At 34.4% G+C, this 24,368-nt stretch overlaps 1 protein-coding gene across 8 annotated transcripts in view; it reads right to left on the bottom strand.

Moving 5' to 3' along the window:
• The window catches only part of LOC148618407 (transmembrane channel-like protein 7), a 32,605-nt gene extending 20,574 nt beyond the window's left edge, over positions 1-12,031 (bottom strand). The window contains exons 1-2 of one of the 8 annotated variants that reach the window (XM_088577281.1): positions 11,874-12,031; positions 3,293-3,572 (exon numbers count right to left, since the gene is read on the bottom strand). In XM_088577281.1, coding sequence (XP_088433407.1) covers positions 3,293-3,572; position 11,874 — 281 coding nt within the window. In that variant the 5' untranslated portion in view covers positions 11,875-12,031. Of the gene's footprint in view, positions 1-3,292; positions 3,573-5,763; positions 5,910-9,417; positions 9,476-11,061; positions 11,192-11,873 lie in introns of those variants that run through there. The other 7 variants (XM_088577283.1, XM_088577276.1, XM_088577280.1 and 4 more) reach the window with 7 other exon arrangements.
• Between the last annotated feature and the right edge of the window lie 12,337 nt (positions 12,032-24,368).

The following is a 24,368-nucleotide window of genomic DNA, read 5'->3' as shown; positions in this document are numbered from 1 at the left end:
CTAATCGGTCCTACATTTTTCCCGACAGAGCAGTTAGTTAAATTTATTAACAGCGAGCAATTGTTTCTCTGTAACATTGTAAAAATGTAATAAATAGTATAAAAAGCTCATATACAACCATTAACAAACAGAAGATATTGAAGAAAACAGGAATCTTCCAACCAGCAAACTTAATGGGTATCGGATCGTCGAGTCGTGACGATGCAGCACAAACACAAAAATATATATATAAGTCTAAAGGATTGTACAACGATACCGATAAAGATGTTAATACACTATAATAAAAGATATAATGAGCAAAATTTTCAGTCAACAAATGACCTTCTTCCGTGCCTTAAATAAACTGAGTGTGTATGGTCTGTGAACTCAACTCACTACCTAATCAGGTGAATACCTGTGACGTAAAAACATTTTATTGACAGTTAACAAAGATCTTGAACATTGTGTTATAGACACACGTTGTTGATCTTGAACACTGAACTATAGAACTAAAAATATATACAAACACTGTTATAAGAAACTCTACAAAATAAGAACTTAATGTTTTTCGTTAATTCCGTGTGGGTGTAAAACACGGAGTTCTTTTTTCCAAAATCCCTCCCGCTTCACTCTCTGTAGATCGCTCCAGATCGTGTTTTGTTCCACGATGAAGATTTTCATTTTATTGTAATCATCGAGGCAGTGGTTTGGTTATCTGAAGTGTTGAACGTTCAAGCGCTTGTGAAAAGGCTGTTTAGATTCACCATTATCTTGAAGGCTACAGATGGGACAGTGGAGCAATATATTACATTAGCACTCTTGCAGTGTACGTTACAAAATATTTTGTAGCGTTTCCCCGTGACTGTGCTGGTGAATGATGACCAGTGGTGCATTTGGTTGCAACATTTATGGTCGCAAACCATAGTGGTGCACCGTGTTGGGAAAGATGCCACGTTCCTCGCACGTTAAAGAACCCTACTGTGGTATTCTCCCGGGGTAGGAACCATAGGGCTCCGCCACAGGAGGCTAAATTGCCCGACCCTACCCATATCTCCCTATTTCCAGTGGCAATCAAAATTTGTCGACCCCATTATCTTTGTGTCCCATCCCTTTTTCATTTCATCATTTCATGTTCATTTTATCATCAATTTCATGTTCATCGTCTGAATATAGCTGAAATATTGGACGTTAAACCCCAACAAACAAACAAAACAAACAATTAATTCTACCATCAATGCAAAGTACTGCTATCTGGCTCTAATTAGTTATTATCACGACAAGGTATGAAAAATTAATACTTTATTTAAGTCTCACCTAATGTACAGTCTTATATAGGCCTAAAATTCTTTTTAAAAATACTTAAGTCACTTATAAGACAAAAAGTAAAACACTTATTATATAAAACAGTTTTTAAGGGCCACGTGAGTTTTTTTTTCCGTCCGTCAACGTCGTCTATTAACAGTTTTGTTTTCAAAAATCTCCTCTGAACAGAATTATATGAAACTTTGCACGGATGTTCCTTAGGGTATTTTGCACAAGAGTTGTGCTTAGATTTTTGGTCCGTCACAAACATGACAGCCGTTGTTATTTTAGACCACAGTGATCAAGTCAATAATTTCTATATCTATCTCGAAAACTAAAAGAGATAATTGGAAATAAATGTGACCCTTTTTTCTTCAACTTGAATAGATCTTTAAAAGTTTCCATTCGGACGACTCTTTGTAAGAGTTACTTTCAAAGGTGAAAAATGACGGTTTTTGCAGTTTTCAGTCGATATCTTGAAAATTATAATAGACAGGAAAAAATCATTGACGAAATGATCTTTATGATAAGGTCTACAAACGTCTTACAAGTCAAATTTATTTGATGACTTCTTGTTAGAGTTATTGCCCATGAAAGGTGACAAATGTTTTTGGCAGTTTTCAGCCGATATCTTGAAAACTATAATAAATAGGCAAAAAAAATTTCAGTTGATGAAATAATCCTTATGATAAGGCCTAAAGAAGTCTCAAAATTGTAGGACGAATCTTTGTTAGAGTTATTGCCCTTGACAGGCAAATTATTACGTTTTTTGGGCAGTTTTCAGCTAATATCATGAAAACTGTAATAGATAAAAAAAATCAATTGATGAAATAATCCTTATGAAAAGGCCTACGAAAGTCCCTTGGGTGAAAGTTATCGGATGACTACTTGTTAGCGTTATTGCCCTTGAAAGGAAATAAAAAAATATCTTTGAAACTATGATAGATAAAAAAAAACTTGTATTTGAGAAACAATTCTTATGATAACATCTAATAAAGTCCAATTGGTCTTCAAAGTTGTAGGACGACTCCTTGTTGAAAGTTATAACCCTTAAAGGGCAAAAGTTGAACTTGATGAGCGATTTAGGCTCCTGTAAGCCTCTAGTTCGTTTTAATGAAACACCTGTCTTTCGATTAACGGCACTCGCAGATTCATTCGCCAACAGTTCGTGTATGAAACAAGGAAATTTGGCATGTACAAAATTATTCGGACCAAATCGTACTATTCACACGACTGTTTGTGTACCCTTTCACACCTAACACCATTTTTACCCAGGTTCGAAGTTCAGTTTCTTTCTACAAATCTTTTTATTCACAGTTTGTATCATATCTAGATCTTGTCATTCGAAAATGTAGTTGTAGGGCATTAGTATCAGTCCACAATAGTACACTTTAATCAACGGATACATATGTTACTCGGTGGTTTATTTCCAGTAAAGTCGCACATAGATGAGAAAATGAATATAAAAATACGTTATCTCGGACCTAATCTTCATGATATAGTTCGTTTAAGTTCTATAAATCTGACAGAATTCAGGAAATAATTCGTCTGCATTATAGAAAACCAAATGCAGTTGAAAAATTGAGTTATTTAAAAAAAAAAAAAAGAATTTACAGCAATTTCTTTCTCTCCATCCGAAATTTATACATAGGAAAGCCAGGGATTTTGTATCAAGTTCCAACTCCCATTTGGTTGTAGTCAAATGCACGTGGCGTGTAGTGTGTTACACATAAGAAAAATCAGTCAAAGCTAACTCTAACAATCTAGTAAAGTTAATTTTCCTGTTATTGTTTTATCATTTTTTTCTTTGAAATTTTGAAAATCAGTTCCTAGTGGAACGTTCAGAGCTTACTTAAAGGTGTGTTTACACTTATTGAAGACTTTTTGGTGGTCTCTGTAAGTATTTACTATTTTATAAAGGTGGTGCGTTTGTTGCGTTTCACCATATCTGTTCCCTTTTCCATTCTTCCTTTGTTACCCCTCAATTATGAGTTTTCGAATTAGGACTTACTTGATTTTTCTTTTTGCTGCCATTGGACATGGCAGAGACTTGATTGTGAGCAGTGCTTTGAACTGTTCTTCTTCAGTTTCAATGACTTGTTGTTTAATTCCAAATTCTCCCAATTCTTCATCCATGTGTTTCTCGGGATGAACTTTGTTTGTTTGTCGTCGTTGTCGTGCTATGGTTGTTCTGGATTTAGACATACCAAGATTTGAATGCAAATGCTGTTTACTCGGTAACATGCTGATAATGGCAGAAACTTGGTCTTTTTGTCTGTTTTGTGACTCCACTGAAATGAATGAATGGCAAAGTTATGTACTAATCTACACGATACCCTTGTTACCAACACATTTTCAGGGGGGTTCCAGGATTTCACGATACCCTTATTAACAACACCTTTACAGGGGGCGGTTCAAGAATTTCAGGTTGGTGCAATTTTCTTTTTGGGGGGAAGGGGTAAATAGGAAGTTGAAGGACCAGCGTATCGAGTCATGATTATTGGGGTGGTGGGGGGGGGGGCAGACTTTGAGAAAAATAAAAATTTCCTGACAAAAAAGAATGATTCCAATATGATGGGGCGTACGTCTGGTCCATCCTTCTGGAACCGCGCCTGCTTTACAAATATAGCTGGCACAAGGAAGTCAGTACAAGAAAAACGAATACTTTATATGAATTTATAGACTATTCTATCTCAACATCATGTCAAATTAATGGCGGAATTTTCAATGGGTAGTATAGAAAGAGAAAAATGGTCATTTCTTTAAAGGCAACACAATATTTCAAATGGAATTTTTATTTACGTGCATGCAACAGGGTATCTATTTTTCTACCAATTCACATTGACACTTTAAGGATGAATCCTATTTAAGTACACGATTTTTCATAATCACAATGAAAATGAAAGAAAAATAAAAACAATATGCTTTGGCAAAAAAGTTGAGTAAAGACATTCACAACTTTAAGTTGGTAAAGAGGGGTTATATGTATGCAAGTCTTGTCAACAGAACAGATAGACGAAACCGTAGGAGTGAACGTCCTTGTTATCAATCATTCTTGTACTGTTGAAAATCCTAAAATACAGAGAGTTTATACGAAACTGAAAAGTGTCAGGACATCTGATGATTAAAGATAACCGAGTTTGCTTTTATCTTATAAAGGATTATATTGTCACTTGACATATACCACAGAAATATAAGCTCTTTGTAAAGATGTAAGCAAGCGTCTTGCTTATATTTATATATTCTGTTACTACAACTCTTCTGGCCATCGGTTATGGACATACTGTACTTTTTGGCCATTCCGAATGACATCGTTCTGGTTATTGTGCCAGCAAAGTCTTACGTTCTCACCAAGAGAATAAGGAACACATCTAGAATTGTTTGTGAAACTTTGATCGCTAAAATACATTCAACGCCGAGAAAACACCAGTGATATAAAAGAGAAAGAAATTACAGAAAGTAAACAAATAAGAAAAGGCTGGTCACAGTAAAAGATTCCCAATACCACATAGACCCCATTAAAATGTTCTGCTAAACTGAATGAATTAAAATCCATCGAGCTTTAATATTTACATTATTTTATTTATAGAATTTTATTACATTTTTATGATATAATGATACAATGAAATAATTCATTCTATATACTATAATGGTTTGCTCTTTCATTAACACGGGTGAATAGTCTTGGATAAAAACACCAAATATATATACAGTTAATAATTACAAAAAACCCAAAAGGACAAAACCTACAAAAGAAACCCTGCACTTTGTGACCGAAGACTACAACACAGGTATAAACTAGGATTAATTGATAAGTCGTGTCCCTTGGGAATTGTAATGGCAATTTTGTTGTTCATCACAAACATTCCATGTAAAAATATCTAAGACAAATGAACAGAAGCAAGTCAGACGATAAACGTGTCAAATGTAGTACTGAACAAAGCCATTACATCTGTACACGGGAGCTAGGCCAGGGAGCTAGCTGTACCCAGTGACCCGAATATTTGCTATAGCACAGAAAACTAAAGGTTTTTTTTTAAGATTTGATAGCTCTGACAGTGGTTGAAACAGTTTTATTTCATCTGATTCAGTAAATTGCGGGTATACGGAACTTGCACTTCATAACTCTCTCGACAACATTTTTACAATTTTCTAAATTAAATTTACACTGGATAATACAACTCAGTGTGATCTCCCTGTTTTATCTATTTGGAACATGTAAGAATAGAAACGAAACACTTCAATTTATCGTAGAAACACTTTTTGACAAAACTTGAAGGATAAAACCGGATAACTGAGCCAATTGATCCGTTTGTGGCGCTTAAATAAGTGTTCAAGCAAACGGGTTAAGAGCTCTCAATACAAACATGAGACAATGTCAGGCATGTCATTTAGGAAATCTTAATCAAACAAAAATGTAACAAGACTGTGACATGTCCTATAAATTGCATATAGATGACAAAATTATACAATATCACCTACCCTGCATTTGACCCAGAAGCCATGCTGAAAATTTGTATCCTGCCATTTTGTCCACAAGAAATGAATAATGAATAAAGTCCGATTTTAAATTGCTTCGGATATCCGGGACAAAAATGGAAATGACTTTTGTCTCAAAAGGTTATTGATTTATAGATAACTTGGAACATCGATTCGTAGGGTATATACAAAGTATACAAATATAATAATTTAAAAGGTAAGGGTGACCAGTATTGTTAGTACACTAAGAATGCTGCAGATGACAATGCTTTATAGAATTTCATCTTTTAACATTTATGACAGAAGCTTTAAACGGAAAATGAAAACATGGAAAAACATTTAAGATGTTAAAAGAAAAACAAAAAAGTCCATAACGAAAAATATCAGGTTAAGCAAGGGATTCTTATCCTTAAAATAACTCTAAAATACATGTTATTTTTGTATACATTTGTATGGTCATCGCAGAGAATTTGAGCCAAAACGCATTTTTTAAACTGACCAAACAAATTAAAACAAAAACAAACAAGTGAAACATAAAAGAAACTATTGGTTACCACGCAATACCACGGATACACTAATCCTTTATTTACAATGATCAAAATGTTCTATCGAAATGACAAGTGGTAGCTTAAAAGCGTTTGGGATTGACAAATTATACTTGTTATCTTTTTTTTTTTTTTTTTTTTTTTTTTTTTTAAATTTCCCGTATATTTCTTTGATTTGTACATATTTTTATCAATTGGTGTTACTCCACTATTAACATTCATGTATTATCTCCAAGCCGATATATATTGTGATAACTCCCGTCAATAATATACAGAAATACAGAGGTTCATCATAAAACTTGTCTTAGTACTTTTTATTTACATACAGTATACACAGGAAAAATTGCAACATATGTTTTTCATATGTTTTACAAAAAATCTGATAAACGTATGTTTCTCATGTGTTTTCATATGTTTAGCACCAGAATGAAAAACATTTGAAAAACATATGTTTAGGAGTAACAGATAATTCACAAAAAAGGTAAATAAAAAATCTAATGGTACTTATATATGTCTTCCATAGGACTTCATGTATAAAAACGATATGGTTTTCATATAATTAAGAAAAAAACCCTTGTGTTTCCATATGATTTTATAGGCAAAATATTTCCATATTGGTCCTAAGCATATGTTTTATATGTTTAAAAACATATGAAAACATTTGCATTTTTCCTGTGTATAAGCAATCTTATTGCTATAAAATGTATATTTATTACGAGAGACGAGCCTGTACTCGGACATTCCTGAATCACAGAAGGCAGTAATTGTTATGCAATTCATTTTTGAATTATCTTTTTAAGAATCTTTCTAATTTATAAAGAAAAATGAAACAAAGTTTAACAAAAACAAAAACAAAAACTAAAATAAAAAAAAAACTTTCAATCTTAAGATACATGGTTGTGTGAATTAATTAAGACGAGTCCTGATAATGGAAAATAACTGTATTCTGTAAATAATCTTTTCCCATTCTCATGATAAAGTTGTATTAAGTTCCGATCCTTAATCTCCAACTATTTATATTATAGTACTCTTTAAAATGGTAATTTAAACTTTCGAGACGAAGCAAATCTAGACAAACAATATTAAAATAACGAAAAAGTAGAAAATAATAACACAGACCACAAACAAACAAAAGTAAAATTTAAGAAGTAATAAATAATCATACAAAGAAACATAGACTTATAAAGCAACAGTTCATTATAAAAATTCATTTCTGAAGTAAACAGTTTACACACCTCTTCTAACATTAATTTTTTATAGACTGATATAAAACAAAAGAGCGGTGTTAGCTGTCATAGAATGCCCAAAATAGGATAACTTTCGCACAAGTCAATTTCAAATGTAAACAAAACCTTCACATTATAATGTATTTGATGAAGTTCCAATAGTCTGAGATGTTTTGTTTCCGATGTTTGTTGTCGACCAATAGAGAATTTCAAATGTATATAGTGTATCAAAATGTACTCGTATTCATGTACACTCTGTATTTTGACCTTAGATTGCCAGGAAGGATGCGCTTTCACACAATTTGTACATGTACATTTTTAGAAGTTTCTATTTCTTTTTAATGACATGGTCCTGGTTTTTGAAAGAATCTTAATATACATGTAGGACCAGAGGTGCCCGGTATCCTTAAGTTATGACGTAAACGTGTTTCAGTTCTAAGATACTTTAATCTTGACATTTACAGAGGAAACAAATAACAAAAAAACATCATATGATCAACTTCTCACATCTATTATCCTTACTCCTTACGCCTCCATACGATCATTTTCAATTACGAATATTGACTGAAGCATAGACTAATTTGATGTACCATAATTAAAAATAAATTTATGTAAGAACTGTTTGGCTTTGTGCCAGATACAAATGTTAAGAAACGAGAGGCTCTCAGGAAAAGATTTTTGAAAGAAATAACATTAAAAATAGTGAAAAAAATGTCAAAAAGGGCAATTACTCCAACATAGCTCAATGGATTACAACGAAAATTTGATCTTGTCATGCTGAACTGAACACTTTTACGCTGTCAGAATGTGGCTAAACCTAACGCTTTTGGAGATATATACGAAAAACTACTGTCTGACCCCTATTTTCTATTTTTAGTAACGGCCATGCATTTCGACGGATAGAAAATCCCCGCATCAGTTCTATGTAGGATACCTCTAAGAACATTCAAACCAAGTTTGGTTCCAAATGGTCAAGTAGTGTCAGCAGAGAAGAGTTTTGAAAAAAATGTTAACGACGACGGACGCCAAGTGTTGGCCATAGCTCACATGGTCTTTGAGTAGGTGGGCTAAAAAGTAAAGTAGTCAAGATTTGGTTACTCTATCTTTCGTTACAGCGTTTTATATTTATTTGCTATTTAGTTCTCCATTATTCAAATATTTTTTTTAACTTGCTCTTTCATATTCACCTTTAACGTTATTGATCACAAGGAGAACTCAGTCCAATCTCTCTTCATCTATTGTTTGGAAAACATATTTTCACAATAGGTAACCTTTCAATTAAAATGTAATTAAATTATTTTACGTCATTCATTATTTTAAGCGTATGATTTCAAGTCTAATATAGAAGCTGAGTGTATGAATATTTTTGTTTTACAATTAAAACAAAATATTGATTAGCTACTAATATAGAACTCATCGATGGATCTCTATTGAACGAGAACAATACAACATGTTTACATCAAATCCTTCACTGAACAACATATATTGAAACTTTTGAAATAAACAACTCTTTAATGTAAGCTGTGTAAGGTCCGACAAGAAAAGTAATACAATACACGGTAACAGAGTCATGACAATGAATGATAGACAACAAAGGCATCCAATGATAGACATACACAACAAAGATATCCAATGACAGACACACACAACATAGACATCCAATGATAGACATACACAACAAAGACATCCAATGATAGACATACACAACAAAGACATCCAATGTAGACTTATCCAACAAAGACATCCAATATAGACTTAACCAACTAAGACATCTAATTTAGTCTAATCCAACAAAGACATCCAATGTAGACTTATCCAACATTTTTTACCGTAACATTCCAAGTCCAAGTAAACTTACCCAATAATGACATCCAAGGTAGACTTACCCAATAATGACATCCATGGTAGAATTGTTCCTACAGTTGATTTCCATTTTCTATTCATTTTTACATGAAAAAAAATGTCCAAATTATAAAACCATGGAAAAATATGTCCAAATTATAAAACCATGGAAAAAAGATTTCTATCAAGTATTTACAACCGCACAAAATCTATACAGATGATTTCGATTTATTTTGACCTCGTTACTAATTCATATGGTTTAGCTTTAACTATATCAAGTTTCAACAGCATTCGTAGAAAATAAACAAAAAAAAGTATTTTAAAGAAACATTTATTACTCGATACAAGAATATTTTATAGCAATTACATCGTAGTATGATCTCTTTATTGATTTCACCAACTAACAACTTGTCGCAAGCTGAACTACCATTTGTCTTTACGTGAGGTCCCATGTTACATGGATGAACAAGTACATGCATCAATTTGATTGGCTAGTTTAAAAAGAGTTTATTAGGTTACAGCAAGCTCCCATCATTCATATCAGAAAGACTGTTCATTATTTTTTATGACAATATGTTTGGATTTATGTCACTACAAAAAAAGTATTTTTTTATATTTACACATGTTTTGTAATTGTTACCTTAAATAATGATTTTCTATTGTTGGGGTATTTTTGTCCCCCTTTGTTACCTTGAATGATTGTACATTGTTTGTGCACTTTTTGTTCCCCTTTACATCTGGTATTGTCATTATCTGTTATGTTATGATTTGTTTACTCGTTCTTGTGGTTTTGAATAAATGATCTTTACTCAAAATTCAAAGAAGTACAAAACTGATACCATTAGCATTATGTATAGTTGGTTTCCTTTTGTGGAATTTTGGCTTACAAAAATAATATTATCAGCTATATTCAGGCGATTTAAAAGTTAAACATTAAAGGAAACTAGTTTAAATAGGTGTGTGTGTGTGTGTGTGTGTGTGTGTGTGTGTGTGTGACGGCAAATAACTTGTGTTGATAGCGAAATATTGAAAGACGTAAACGACTATGATGTTTTAATGTTTAAAATCTCCGCCAAGTCGTTTTATCTTTTTTATTGTTAGCGGAAAATTGGCAACTGGCATTACTTATTCATTTCTATCGCCATCATGGACTTAAGTTTAAACTAAAAGCAATTACATATTATGGGCTTCCGTAATATTCAGGAAAATGCATAAAGATTACTTATAATTAATTATTGGCTTCGTTAGGAGTTTACCCCTAATATTATAGTATGCCCGTGTTGAAGATTAGACAGTGCTCTTTTTTTTTTTGCATTTTTATCATTCTTTATAAAAGTTATGTTGTTTCACAATCTCATGAAAGACCGAAGTCAACACAACGATCTGTCAGTATCGACAGGACAAATTAGTATCGGCTGCCGATTTGTCCGCAGCATAAAAAGGCAAAGAATGAACTAATAATTTTGGATGTCATTGTGTTCACGTCTTTGTCTCATTTGTATTCCTTTTTGTTTTCCTATTTCTTAGTCATAGACCCACTACCACTACCATAAACAACGTCAAATATGTTTGGTAAACAATATGACAAAACCAATAAAGTCTAAATTTTACTGTTGTATTACCAATAAATATTTCCTACGAGTCACAAAAAATCTCGACAACAATCCGTACATACTAATTCTACTTACATTCTAAATGATAGTGAAAGTCCTGCAGAATATTGAGATTCAGATTGTGTGAAAGTTTAAATACATTATTGGTCAATAGTTTTTAAAGTAAATTAACGGAAATCGTAGATGGTTTTAGAGTTCGATGGCTTTCAAAAGACTCATAGTCAATATCAATGAATAGTCTTAAAATAACCAGGTCTGATGTCTTTGTATTGAATTGTATACAGACGTGATTTAAATACTGCGGAGAACGATTATGAAAATATTAGGTTTATAATTTCGTATCAAAATTAAAATTCACCAAAATATATTCATCTATTTCGATTACATACTCTTAAAGTCTGTCATGTCAGACCTCATATATTATAGTACATGTATGGATAATAAAAATTCCTTGTGTAAGTGCTTATTAAAAAAAATAAAAAAAGAGACTCATAATTGAATTCAATAAAACATTCCAGTTTTTTTTTGTGCCATGGAAGGTCTATTTTTGTTCTAGGTGACATTTACTAGACGACATATCCCGGCTAAAGTCTTCCCCTACTCGTCGATGTTACTGATGGTCTGTTAACCTTCAGTTCAGGGCAAGACACCCAAAGATACCCATACCCTTTTTTAAATAAAAAGTAAAATACCACCACCTCCGTAGAATTTCACAAAAATTCACAAGCTATTACTAAACCGTTTTTTTTTATAAGGAAGGAATTATACTTGATACTGATAGAAAAAAGCAACAGATATGGTGGAATGCAACAAATAAAAAAAAAGAACAATGTCTGTCAACATATCTCATTACAAATACTTTTCAACAACTATTGTGATACACTTACTTTTTATCGTATATTTTGTTTTCTTCTACAGAACAAAATATGTATCCCGTTCGTTATAGAATAGTGACTATTGTCCAGAACGCAGTGAACTGTAGACTCCTGCAGGATGTATTATGTTGCCATAAGAGAAGACACATAGAATTTTAAACCTATATGTAATACAATGAGGGTAAGGTCAGGCAGATTGTTCCCTTTTTAAATTTCTACATTATTTATACATTGGATTACACACTCTGGTAATTACTACTTTCTATACTGTATAATTGGTGTTCTACCATTCAATTATATTAACGTCAAAGACAGGATTACGTAGACAAACGGTCATAATATGGATCTGAAATATTTAAATTACAAATCTCGGATATTCGTTAATTGTTGTATCTATCACAACCATGCTGGATTGATTTTTGATATTTTTGTTAATTGATATATTTAATACTGGTTGAATATGATATTATTTCTCATATTAGTATGATATATCAGTCTAAACCCCACGTATATGTGCTGATTTTTCCCTATTTATTGAGTTAGCCTGCGCGGATTGATATTCTGTATTCTGTCAAATCATTCAAATGAGTTAGAAAGAGCTGCAAAAACATATATTGTCTTGTAAATACAGGTCTTTGTTGAACGAAACAGTTAACGGAACACATTCCACTTCTATTTCTTAGAACAGTGATTTTATAAAGTTGATAAGACGGTTCGTCGATTAAGAAACACACTTTTTTACAACGGCATTTTCTTTTACAAAAGTGTGTATGAATAAACCAGCAGTTAAGGTCTCAGTCTTGTATTATTTGCCTGATAGGTTTCTGTAGTAAACCTTAATTTTCATGATTTAAAAAAAAAATAGACAAGGAGTTTCAAGCACAGGGTCTTGCTCCCACTACCAAATATGTAGCCCGACTAGTATATACGTAAGTGAGAGCAAGCCCTTGTTTTTATATACTAGCTGGGCTGCATGTTTGATAGTAGCAAGCCCATGTGTTTTGACCACATGTTTTAGTCAATTTAAAAAAGGCACGAACTTTGTTACACCAGAACAAGTCGAACTTAAAATATATTTTCTCTTCTTTCACTTTTATTCTGAGTTCATAAAACAGACCTCTTTCCTGAAGCATTATCTTTTCATGACAATACTGTTTTTCCTTGAAAACAAGTATTTAGAGTCATAGATTGATATTTACCCTGTATTTTTGAAGAAAAATGATAATAATTAAATAACATTAAGTTCAAAAAAGAAACACTTTCCGTATATCCGTTACACCTTTCATTTCGTGCATTATAAGACTAGGAGATCGTTGCTTCTAGCAGATAATTTAACTGTCTTTGTGGATATATCCACTAAAATACACAAAAATCTTTCGTAACACAGCGTTAACCGATAATTTGCGCGATATGAGTGACGCTGACAATCAGCTGACTGTTCATATACTTAGTATATCTAACATATATATATAAATATACTCAATACTGTTAGACCCGGTTTGCACACATATGTGGTATTTGTAATACATCACGGACTGAGGGTTTTCATTCACACGTAAAAAATAACTTAGTTTTGTTAAATTGTGAAGAAGATTTACAGGATTTAATGAAAAAGAGATTCTAAAGAAAAGTTAATGACAGTGTTATGAAGTGCTGAATGTACATACACGTTATGTTGGTTTTAGATCCAAATGATACTGTCAGTGCTTCTGGGTATATTTTATACAGCTGCAAAACAAGTACTGTAGTATACAGTTTTTCTTTGCAAAGAAATTAAAAAAACACAGTAAAATGGAATTTGAAATGAGTTATCGCGCGTTTCACATCAACACAACATGTGGGTACCAGTATCATATTGATATTCTTGAGCGGGTGTACGTCAAAGAGTAATCAAGGGAACCAAGGTTATAGCGGTAATCAAAAGAATGTAATCCAGGGACAAAGACCAGACATGGAAAACAGACATTCACAACAAAGAACATAAAGTAACTAAAATCTTACATACAAAGTAACATAAGTAAATGAGCAACTCGGACTCCACTAAAAACTGGGAGTATGGACCAGGTGCACCGGTAGGGTAAGCGTCCTCTGCTTTTCTAGAAACACCCGCCGAGTTGTTCATAAAAAGTCAAGTTGGGGGTAGACAAACGAGGAAAGGAAAACTATGACCCGTTGAATACATCAGTTTTCATGGTGCTGATGGATACACCATAACGATCCACGAGTTCATGATGACGACCATAAAACTTCTGTAGTGATGACTTCAATCTTGTAGCAACATAACCCTGTTCCAGAAGCCTATTTGTTAGAGTTCTAGTGCGATACAAAAAGTCTGTGTAGTTTCGGCAAGCTCTGACATAACGTATGAGTTGTGATATGAACACTCCATACGCAGGAGCCGAAGTGATGTTGCCACAGATGAAAGGAAAGTTAACAATTCTGAATGAAAAGTCATCACGTTTGTCGTAAAGTTTGGTCAATAGTTTTCCGTTATCATCGATTTCTAAGTGTAGGTCAAGATATGAGGCTGACTTCACAGTGTCTGTAGTATCCTTTATCTCAAGTTCTTTTGGGTAGATGCGATGTATCAAATCCCCGAAATTAGGATTGTTTAAAGATAATACGTCATCTATATAGCGGAAACTGAGATTGAAGGATCTAGCCAAACGATATTCTTTCTTTCTGATCAGATCAGCTATGAAGTCAGCCTCATAAGAGTGAAGGAATAGGTCAGCAAGTAAAGGAGCACAATTTGTTCCCATTGGAATGCCGACCGTTTGTTGAAAAACACGTCCACCACACTGGACAAATATGTTGTCGATTAAAATTTCAGCATTCTGTAAACATCTTCCTCTGTATATTTGGAAGATGATTTGGAATTATTTCTTACAAAGTATGAGGAATCTCTACCAAGAACTATATATTTGTATCTAGGTGTACCATCTTTTTTGGACAAACAACGATGTACAATGTTTTTAAGTCGGGATTTTAACCGAGTATGGGGAGTAGAAGTATACCGTCTTGAAAAATCATAGGTTTTAATGCTATTATACTCAGATAATAGTCTTGAACTGATTGTCTCCAAAAGATCTTTCGAATTTTTCAGGATCCACATTGAATTAATACCACTACGGTAGTAACAAGTGTTGTAGTGGGACTGCAGACCCTCTTTGACAGTTGTGAGTATAAACGTTAAAAGTTTTGAAAGAGGTTTGGTGGTAAATTTTGCAGATCCAGCTATGAAACGTTGTTTGTATGGATTCTTGTGAAGTTTAGGAATCCAGTACATAGACGATAAATCACTATCATGAAGTGAGGACCCCTCATACGGAAATTGCATTTTGAATAATTGCGCTCTTGTATCCAATAATTCGCACGAGTAGCATTGGCCATTACAAAGGTGAGGTTGTTTCCGAGTCGAATCGGGGATTAAATCGAATATAACCCTAAAATAACAAAACTGCAATAGTTAATGTAGACAAACATTTCCATTTTATGATCTATATCATAATAACTGTCGTTTTTCACACCAGATGTGTTAAAGACTAGACCCGATATTAAATTTCAACTAACCGTAACCCTAAAATGTGTCATTATACAACTTTCTAGGACAAATCAAGATGTATGTTACTTGTTGACGTAATTGGCACCTTCAAAACTATTTGTATAGTATAACTGATGCAAAAACCTAAAGTTCTAAATACATTTACAACATTTAACTTAATCAGTGTCTCTATTTCTCCTGCTAAAGTGTTCTCTTGGGATTTAGCTTAAGTATTCTGGGAACAAAGAATTCATAATTAGAATTCATATGATCGTATACTGACAATGCAGTTATAAATGACGCGGGTTGTTGTAAAACAGTTTTGTGTAAACTGTTTTTATTTTAGTATTCAAAGTATTGCATTGTGCAACAAGAATGCAGACATTTGTTTTTACCTAAGATTTCAAATACTATTCCGAAGTTATTTATCCTAAAAGACTTAAAGTAACACTATATAATATATAAATCACAAGACAAACTTATAATGAAAGTTAATTCTTTTAGTTTTAATAAAGCCGAAGCGAAACACAAGACAAGGCTAACTTTAATAGAATGCTGTTATAAGACAAATAGATCACCCACAAAACGTTCCATGATACTGTATTGTGGTTGAAATCTCACATATTTATTTCTAGAAGACATGTTCTTTTACTTTATACTTTTATCGAAACATTAAATTATTTATCCACATGAATAAATCTTATATATCAGTATTAATTTGCCTCTAGATTACAATATAATCTTGTTATAGTTGCTTATATAAGAAAGACGCACCATTTAGCCTTTTGCTGGATTCTTTATCAAGGAGGCAGGGACAATTTAAGTAAAGTTTCCAGCGACGTCTTGTGAATCTAATTACCGCCCTCCGGATCTACTACCCTTTAAAAGAAGGATATTTGTTTCACCAGTTTCTGGCCCTGTTATTTACTGACAATTTAGCTTAGGAACTAAAAAGAATATTTTTGTGTTATAAAGATGATTATAACAGAGAAAATAAAACGAGCTGTTACAACATTAGCATGTCAAAAAGAAAACTAGCTGTTGCAACATTAAACAGGCTGTTACAACATCACCGTGTCAAGAAGAAAACGAACTGTTACACCATTATAGTGTGTCAAAAAGAAAATTTATTGTCTAACTGTTACAACATAAACATGTAAAAAAAACGAGCTGTTTCAAAATTATCGTCAAAATGACATCACGAAGTATCGTTTCTATGCACTTCATTAACGAAATTAGGACTGGAGGGTCATCTGCTTCGACAAACTAAATATTTTGTCAAAAGTTATCTTGATATACAATAGGCTTATATGACAGTTGTTTAAGTATGTGACAAAAGTCTCCTGCAAAGAAAAATGTATTTGAAATCAAATGTTTCCCAAATTTAGAAGAATTTATCTTTTTGTATCCATTTTGCATTAAGGTTTCCATGTTATCCGTGGATGAACTGCGAAAAAGGTTTTCAGGTGGTGGTTAAGGCCTTATAAAAATAGTTTAACCCCACCACAGATTTCACCCGCCCGTCCGCAATCAGGAGATGATGGTCATTCACGTGTCTTTGTGTCGTTATATTACTTTTTAGATTGTCATCATTCAGTTACACGGGATTTTATTACTTTGTTATTGTGGCTTTTCAGATCTTAGGTGTGTTTACACTTACTGAAGACTTTTGGTGTTCTCTAAAAGTATTTACTATTTTATATTTAGGTTATACGCTGGTGTATTCGTTGCGTTTTACCATATCCGTTCCTTGTCTATTCTTGGCAAAGTAAGCACACATTAATATAATATCATACAATATCTGTACCAATTTGACTATATTTATGTTCAGGAACGAATTTGATATAAACCGAATATACCCCTTTAAGATGAAGCTCTTGATATGAATGGCCATTCCAATGTCGATATTTCCCTTTTTCTCTGACCATCTAATAAAATATGCAAAGTAGTTTTTTTATATTAACTTTAGAGTTCTTCTATTGTTGGAATTTTGATGAACATACACGAAGATAAACCGTTGTAGTACAATGATATTCACATTATGTATTTGCCACTTAACAGATGTGACATGAAATAATAATAAACATAAATGGTATACAATACATTTATAATAAAAAAACATATAAAAGGATAAATTGATATGTGGTATTTAAGGGAAAGAAAGACGTTAAAGTGATGGGATCAAATAAAGGTTTTAATTGTGTCATTCGTGAGGCGACAAATGGAGAGATGTAGAGTGTGTGATTCGTGAGGCGACAGATGGAGAGATGTTGAGTGTGTGATTCGTTAGGCGACAGATGGAGAGATGTAGAGCGTGTGATTCATGAGGCAACAGACGAAGATACGTCAAGTGTGTGATTCGTGAGGAGGCGACAGATGGAGAGATGTTGAGTGTGTGATTCGTGAGGTGACAAACGGAAATATGTTCAGTGTGTGATTCGTGAGGCGACAGATGGAGAGATGTCAAGTGTGTGATTCGTGAGGCGACAGATGGAGAGATGTAGAGCGTGTGATTCGTGAGGCAACAGACGGAGATATGTTGAGTGTGTGATTCTAAAGGCGACAGATGGAGAGATGTTGAATGCGTGATTCATGAGGCGACAGATGGAGAGATGTTGAGTGTGATTCGTGAGGCGACAGATGGAGAGATATTGAGTGTGATTCGTGAGGCGACAGATGGAGAAATGTTAAGTGTGTGATTCGTGAGGGACAGATGTTGAGTGTGTGATTCGTGAGGCGGCAGATGGAGAGATGTGAAGTGTGCGATTCGTGAGGCGACAGATGGAGAGATGTTGAGTGTGATTCGTGAGGCGACAGATGGAGAGATGTTGAGTGTGTGATTCGTGAGGGACAGATGTTGAGTGTGTGATTCGTGAGGCGACAGATGTTGAGTGTGTGATTCGTGAGGCGAAAGATGGAGAGATGTTGAGTGTGTGATTCGTGAGGCGACAGATGGAGAGATGTGAAGTGTGTGATTCGTGAGGCGACAGATTGAGAGATTTTGAGTGTGTGATTCTTGAGGCGACAGATGGAGAGATGTTGAGTGTGTGATTCATGAGGCGACAAATGTTGAGTGTGTGATTCGTGAGGCGACATATAGAGATATGTTGAGTGTGTGATTCGTGAGGCGACAGATGGAGAGATGTGAAGTGTGTGATTCGTGAAGCGACAGATGGAGAGATGTTGAGTGTGTGATTCGTGAGGCGACAGATGGAGAGATGTTGAGTGTGTGATTCGTGAGGCGACAGATGGAGAGATGTGAAGTGTGTGATTCGTGAGGCGACAGATGGAGAGATGTTGAGTGTGTGATTCGTGAGGAGACAGATGGAGAGATGTTGAGTGTGGGATTCGTTAGGCGACAGATGTTGAGTGTGTGATTCGTGAGGCGACAGATGGAGAGATGTTGAGTGTGTGATTCGTTAGGCGACAGACGGAGAGATGTAGAGAGTGTGATTCGTGAGGCGACAGACGGAGATATGTTGAGTGTGTGACTCTTGAGGCGAAAGATGGAGAGATGTTGAGTGCATGATTCATGAAGCGACAAATGGAGAGATGTGAAGTGTGTGATTCGTGAGGAGACAGATGGAGAGATGTTGAGTGTGTGATTCGTGAGGAGACAGATGTTGAGTGTGTGATTCGTGAGGCGACAGATGTTGAGTGTGTGATTCGTGAGGCGACAGATGGAGAGATGTGAAGTGTGTGATTCGTGAAGCGACAGATGGAGAGATATTGAGTGTGTGATTCGTGAGGGACAGATGTTGAGTGTGTGATTCGTGAGGCGACAGATGTTGAGTGTGTGATTCGTGAGGCGAAAGATGGAGAGATGTTGAGTGTGTGATTCGTGAGGCGACAGATGGAGAGATGTGAAGTGTGTGATTCGTGAGGCGACAGATTGAAAGATTTTGAGTGTGTAATTCTTGAGGCGACAGATGGAGAGATGTTGAGTGTGTGATTCATGAGGCGACAAATGTTGAGTGTGTGATTCGTGAGGCGACATATAGAGATATGTTGAGTGTGTGATTCGTGAGGCGACAGATGGAGAGATGTGAAGTGTGTGATTCGTGAAGCGACAGATGGAGAGATGTTGAGTGTGTGATTCGTGAGGCGACAGATGGAGAGATGTTGAGTGTGTGATTCGTGAGGCGACAGATGGAGAGATGTGAAGTGTGTGATTCGTGAGGCGACAGATGGAGAGATGTTGAGTGTGTGATTCGTGAGGAGACAGATGGAGAGATGTTGAGTGTGTGATTCGTTAGGCGACAGATGTTGAGTGTGTGATTTGTGAGGCGACAGATGGAGAGATGTTGAGTGTGTGATTCGTTAGGCGACAGACGGAGAGATGTAGAGAGTGTGATTCGTGAGGCGACAGACGGAGATATGTTGAGTGTGTGACTCTTGAGGCGAAAGATGGAGAGATGTTGAGTGCATGATTCATGAAGCGACAAATGGAGAGATGTGAAGTGTGTGATTCGTGAGGAGACAGATGGAGAGATGTTGAGTGTGTGATTCGTGAGGAGACAGATGTTGAGTGTGTGATTCGTGAGGCGACAGATGTTGAGTGTGTGATTCGTGAGGCGACAGATGTTGAGTGTGTGATTCGTGAGGCGACAGATGGAGAGATGTTGAGTGTGTGATTCGTTAGGCGACAGACGGAGAGATGTAGAGAGTGTGATTCGTGAGGCGACAGACGGAGATATGTTGAGTGTGTGATTCTTGTGGCGAAAGATGGAGAGATGTTGAGTGCATGATTCATGAAGCGACAGATGGAGAGATGTTGAGTGTGATTCGTGAGGGACAGACGGAGATATGTTGAGTGTGTGATTCTTGTGGCGAAAGATGGAGAGATGTTGAGTGCATGATTCATGAAGCGACAGATGGAGAGATGTTGAGTGTGATTCGTGAGGGACAGATGTTGAATGTGTGATTCGTGAGGCGACAGATGTTGAGTGTGTGATTCGTGAGGCGACAGATGGAGAGATATAGAGTGTGTGATTCGCGAGGCGACAGACTTAGAGATGTTGAGGGTGTGATTCGCGAGGCGACAGACGGAGAGATGTTTAGTGTGTGATTTGCGAGAATTAAGCTAATTTCTTTTTATGTTGTTTTAGTATCACCTCCTTTATATATGTATTATGATGGTGTTTATATGTTTTACACTATGCCTTGTTTATTTACAAGTTTGTTTGTGTATATCTGCATACCTGTATGTCGTTTAAACATGTATGATGTTTGTATGCTTATATGTAGTCGGTTTAAGAGCTCATAAGAGCTTATGTTTTTGTGGGGTTAAATAAAAATTACTTACTTACTTACATCTTTATTTACAATTCTAATGAAAGAAAACAGTTTCCTTAATGGTGATTTATTTTTAATTTTTTTTAAAATTAACTATATTGCAGTTATTGAAATTTTTACTATCAATAATTTTGTTTTCTGTTTTCTTCAAAATATTTGCAATCTAAAATGTAGTGGAACTCATCCCCAATGATATTTTCGTCACACAAGGAGCATATCCTTTCATTTCTTGGTTTATTTCTCCACCGTCCTGTAATCTGTGGTTGATCATTTGGACTTTGCTGAAAGTTGGTATGTCCTTCCTATCAAGGATATCAACAAAAGTTTTCAATGCCGTGCTTTATTTTGAAAATACGATAGTTCAAAGTTTTTGCTCCATCATTTACATCCGATAGTTACTTTTGTTTAAATTGATCACTTAATACCATTTTAATACCATTTTAAGCCATAGTTCAAAGGGGAAGGTCTATTTTCTCCCCAATATAGCTGACACCACATTCTTTTAATGTGGTTTATATATATATTTAAGCCGTTTTGACTGGCTATTTTTTTCTGAAGACAAGCTGCAAAATAAATTATAAATAATACTAGTTAATTTCACACTTTTCCTTGTTAATATTTTTGCTATTATTCTTACTTTTATATCAACATTTAAAGAATGTATACCTACCATGGAGAACCGTGCTTGGTATTGTGGATTTTAAAGAATGTATTCCTACCATGGAGAACCTTGCTTGGTATTGTTGATTTTAAAGAATGTATTCCTACCATGGAGAACCGTGCTTGGTATTGTTGATTTTAAACCAAGCAGTAGTTTATAGTATTAAAGTTGTATTCTTTCCAGTGTTTTCAAAACCCCAAATTTCACACCCATAGAGTATTATAAAGGAAGTCATACATTGTATTTGTAGCTTTTTTGATAATGTGCTTTTGCCCAGCTTCCAATTCTAGACATATAAATTCCCAAGTAGTTAAATACTTTGACAATTTCAATTTCATTACTATCATAATTTCTCTGATTTAATGGTTGTCGTCCTTTTGAGAAAATAACCGTATTTGTTTTTCAAACGGTTATCTAAAATTTGATTTACTTGCAATGTATATCTCACTCTGGCCTGTAAAGTACTAATTTTAGCGCCAACTCTATGTAACCGAAATGATAATGGTTTTTAAAGTGTTGTATTAAGTACATTGTTTTCATTGTTATAAAATTGTTCATTTAAATGACGTGTAAAACATATCTGCACGTACAAAGCAGGTGCAAAGAAGATATTGAACAACTATTGAAACCACGTAGCAAAAATCTCATGTTACGCCATACTTCTAATACAAGTATGATAAAGAGGTTATAATAAAATAATTGCATTCTTCACAACTGAATCTTTGACTTTCCACATTTGCTAACTAATGAAACTGCAAAAGGACAAAGTTATAAGCTAGAAGAGATTTAATCAATGTCACTTAAGTTTAGAGTCGTCCTGGGTAGACTTAGGGCGTCTTGACGGCATCAAAGCTCCATAATGTGTGTACAGTGTTACCAGTGGCTGTTCCAAAGCTCCATAATGTATGTAGTGTTACCAATGGCTGCTTCTATGCTCCATAATGTATGTACAGTGTTACCAATGTCTGCTCCAAAGCTCCATAATGTATGTACAGTGTTACCAATGGCTGCTTCAAAGCCCCATAATGTCTACAGTGTAAGTATTCAATTTTGTAGTTCATGAGTTATTACCAATTAATGTTTCAAATCAGCATAGTCTCCTTGCATTGTTAGTAGTAAATCTGCTCTAACCTGGCATAGTGTGTAGTAATCAAACAAACAGGTGATTGTAAACATATTGTAGAGTTTGTTTCAAAGCTAAATAATGTTCCAACATTTTAACCAATGTATTGCAGAGCTGCATTTATATCCCTACAATCACATTGTTACCAATGTCTTTTACAAAGCTCCATTCTTTCTGCACAATGTAAGCGATCAGTACTTACAATATCCGTACGTTGTTACTAATGTATATCTCAAGGCTGCATAATGCATTGTTTCATGCCTTAATGCTATTATAATCCCGTTTTTTAAACCCACTAAATCTACATTATAACTTATATCTTTTACAGCCCTCGTAATGTCCGTACATACTAGTAGTTACCCAACTCTTTTTCAAAAATAAAGTATTTCCATACGATGTTACTAATTATACAATTGTTGCTTTTGTGGACAAATTTAAACTGACTGAAAAAATCAGGAGGCAAGCTGTAACGACTGCGTAAGTTCATCTGTTTAATGTATTCACAAACTGTTTAAAGAGAGTCTGTTCAATAGAAAACAATATTTTTAAATAAGTGAGAATTTAAAATTGAACAAATGTACAGACAATTAAGTTTAGTAAAAAGGAAGAGTTTAATTTGAAAATGCATTGTAGAACAATAAAATAAACAAGTTACCAGTCGTTTGTCAACTATTCCACTACTTTTGTTCAATGTTACCATTATCTGTTTCATAGCCCTCATAATGTTCGCGAAAGTTGTGGTGTTGAAACATTCCAATTTCCTTGTAACAGTTTACATATATCACATTTGATATAACCAACAATTATATTTGTCAACGTACAATGCGTGTCTCCGGGGATACAAACCGTTCTTGTTTTATTACTAGGATCGATCCCAGTCAAACTGTTTTCTGAACGCGTTTCTGTAAGGTGATATTAAAAGTAACATCTCTAAATCTGTCGTGAGAAAAAATTGGTAAGCGCCAAGTACCCAGCGGCACGACAATGATATGCCTATTTTTGTGTTATTTTTATTTCGGTAGTGTTGAAACCAGTGACTATCAGGCATGATTTGTGTTATGACCTTACATTTTTTTCCTAGAGTTTCAGTCATAATCTTTAGTATGCCATTTCATTGTTTTTATCTTTAGAACATCTTGAGTGTTTGATTTTAAACAGATTATATTCTCCATTTTATATATGCATGCGATACATTACTTAAGGCTAAATACTTAAATTTGGAGCGGTATTTATACTAAAGCATAATGAGTTGGTGGTTCAGTCTTACATGGAATATGTATCCTGACCTTTATCTAATTTTATATACAAATTATCCCACTCATGCTATACTGGTTCCTACTTTGACGTTTACAACTCTCTCGGTGTTGATATTATACATGTCTTATGATGATCATCACGTTTCCATCAGAAGTCTTCGTTTTTAAAAGTTTTTCTATGTTTTATGTTTCCTTGATCTATATCCAACTCTAGCTAACGATATTCAATGCTTCCTAACTACTGAGCAAGGGTTTATATGGTTGAAGCCAAATTAAATCACAGACAAAGAAAAAGATAATCAGATCAGTTGCACCGGTAGGGTAGGCATCCTCAGTTTTTGTGGAAACATTCACAGAGTGGTACATGTCATGGCCAATAAAATACGAGAGAAGGATGTGAATGGAAATAACATATTGTTTTATATGGTTTTATATGAAGGGTATCTTTTCTAACATGCTTTGTATTGTATTATATTTTGTTTTGTTGTTTGTTTTTTTTCTTGCTTACTTCTATTTTTAAATCTTAGTTTTACCGTTGTTAATTTGTGGTAACTTTTTTTTATTCATTTTGAAGGCAATTGAAACTCCTTAGACAAAAAAGTAGTTACTTTGAAATTTTGCAACACAG

This window comes from Perna viridis, chromosome 4 (genome assembly GCF_037379345.1).
Source record: "Perna viridis isolate PV_CMFRI_1.1 ecotype Kerala chromosome 4, ASM3737934v1, whole genome shotgun sequence".
NCBI classification, from domain to species: Eukaryota; Metazoa; Mollusca; class Bivalvia; order Mytilida; family Mytilidae; genus Perna; species Perna viridis.
This window is presented reverse-complemented; position numbering and strand designations above follow the sequence as displayed.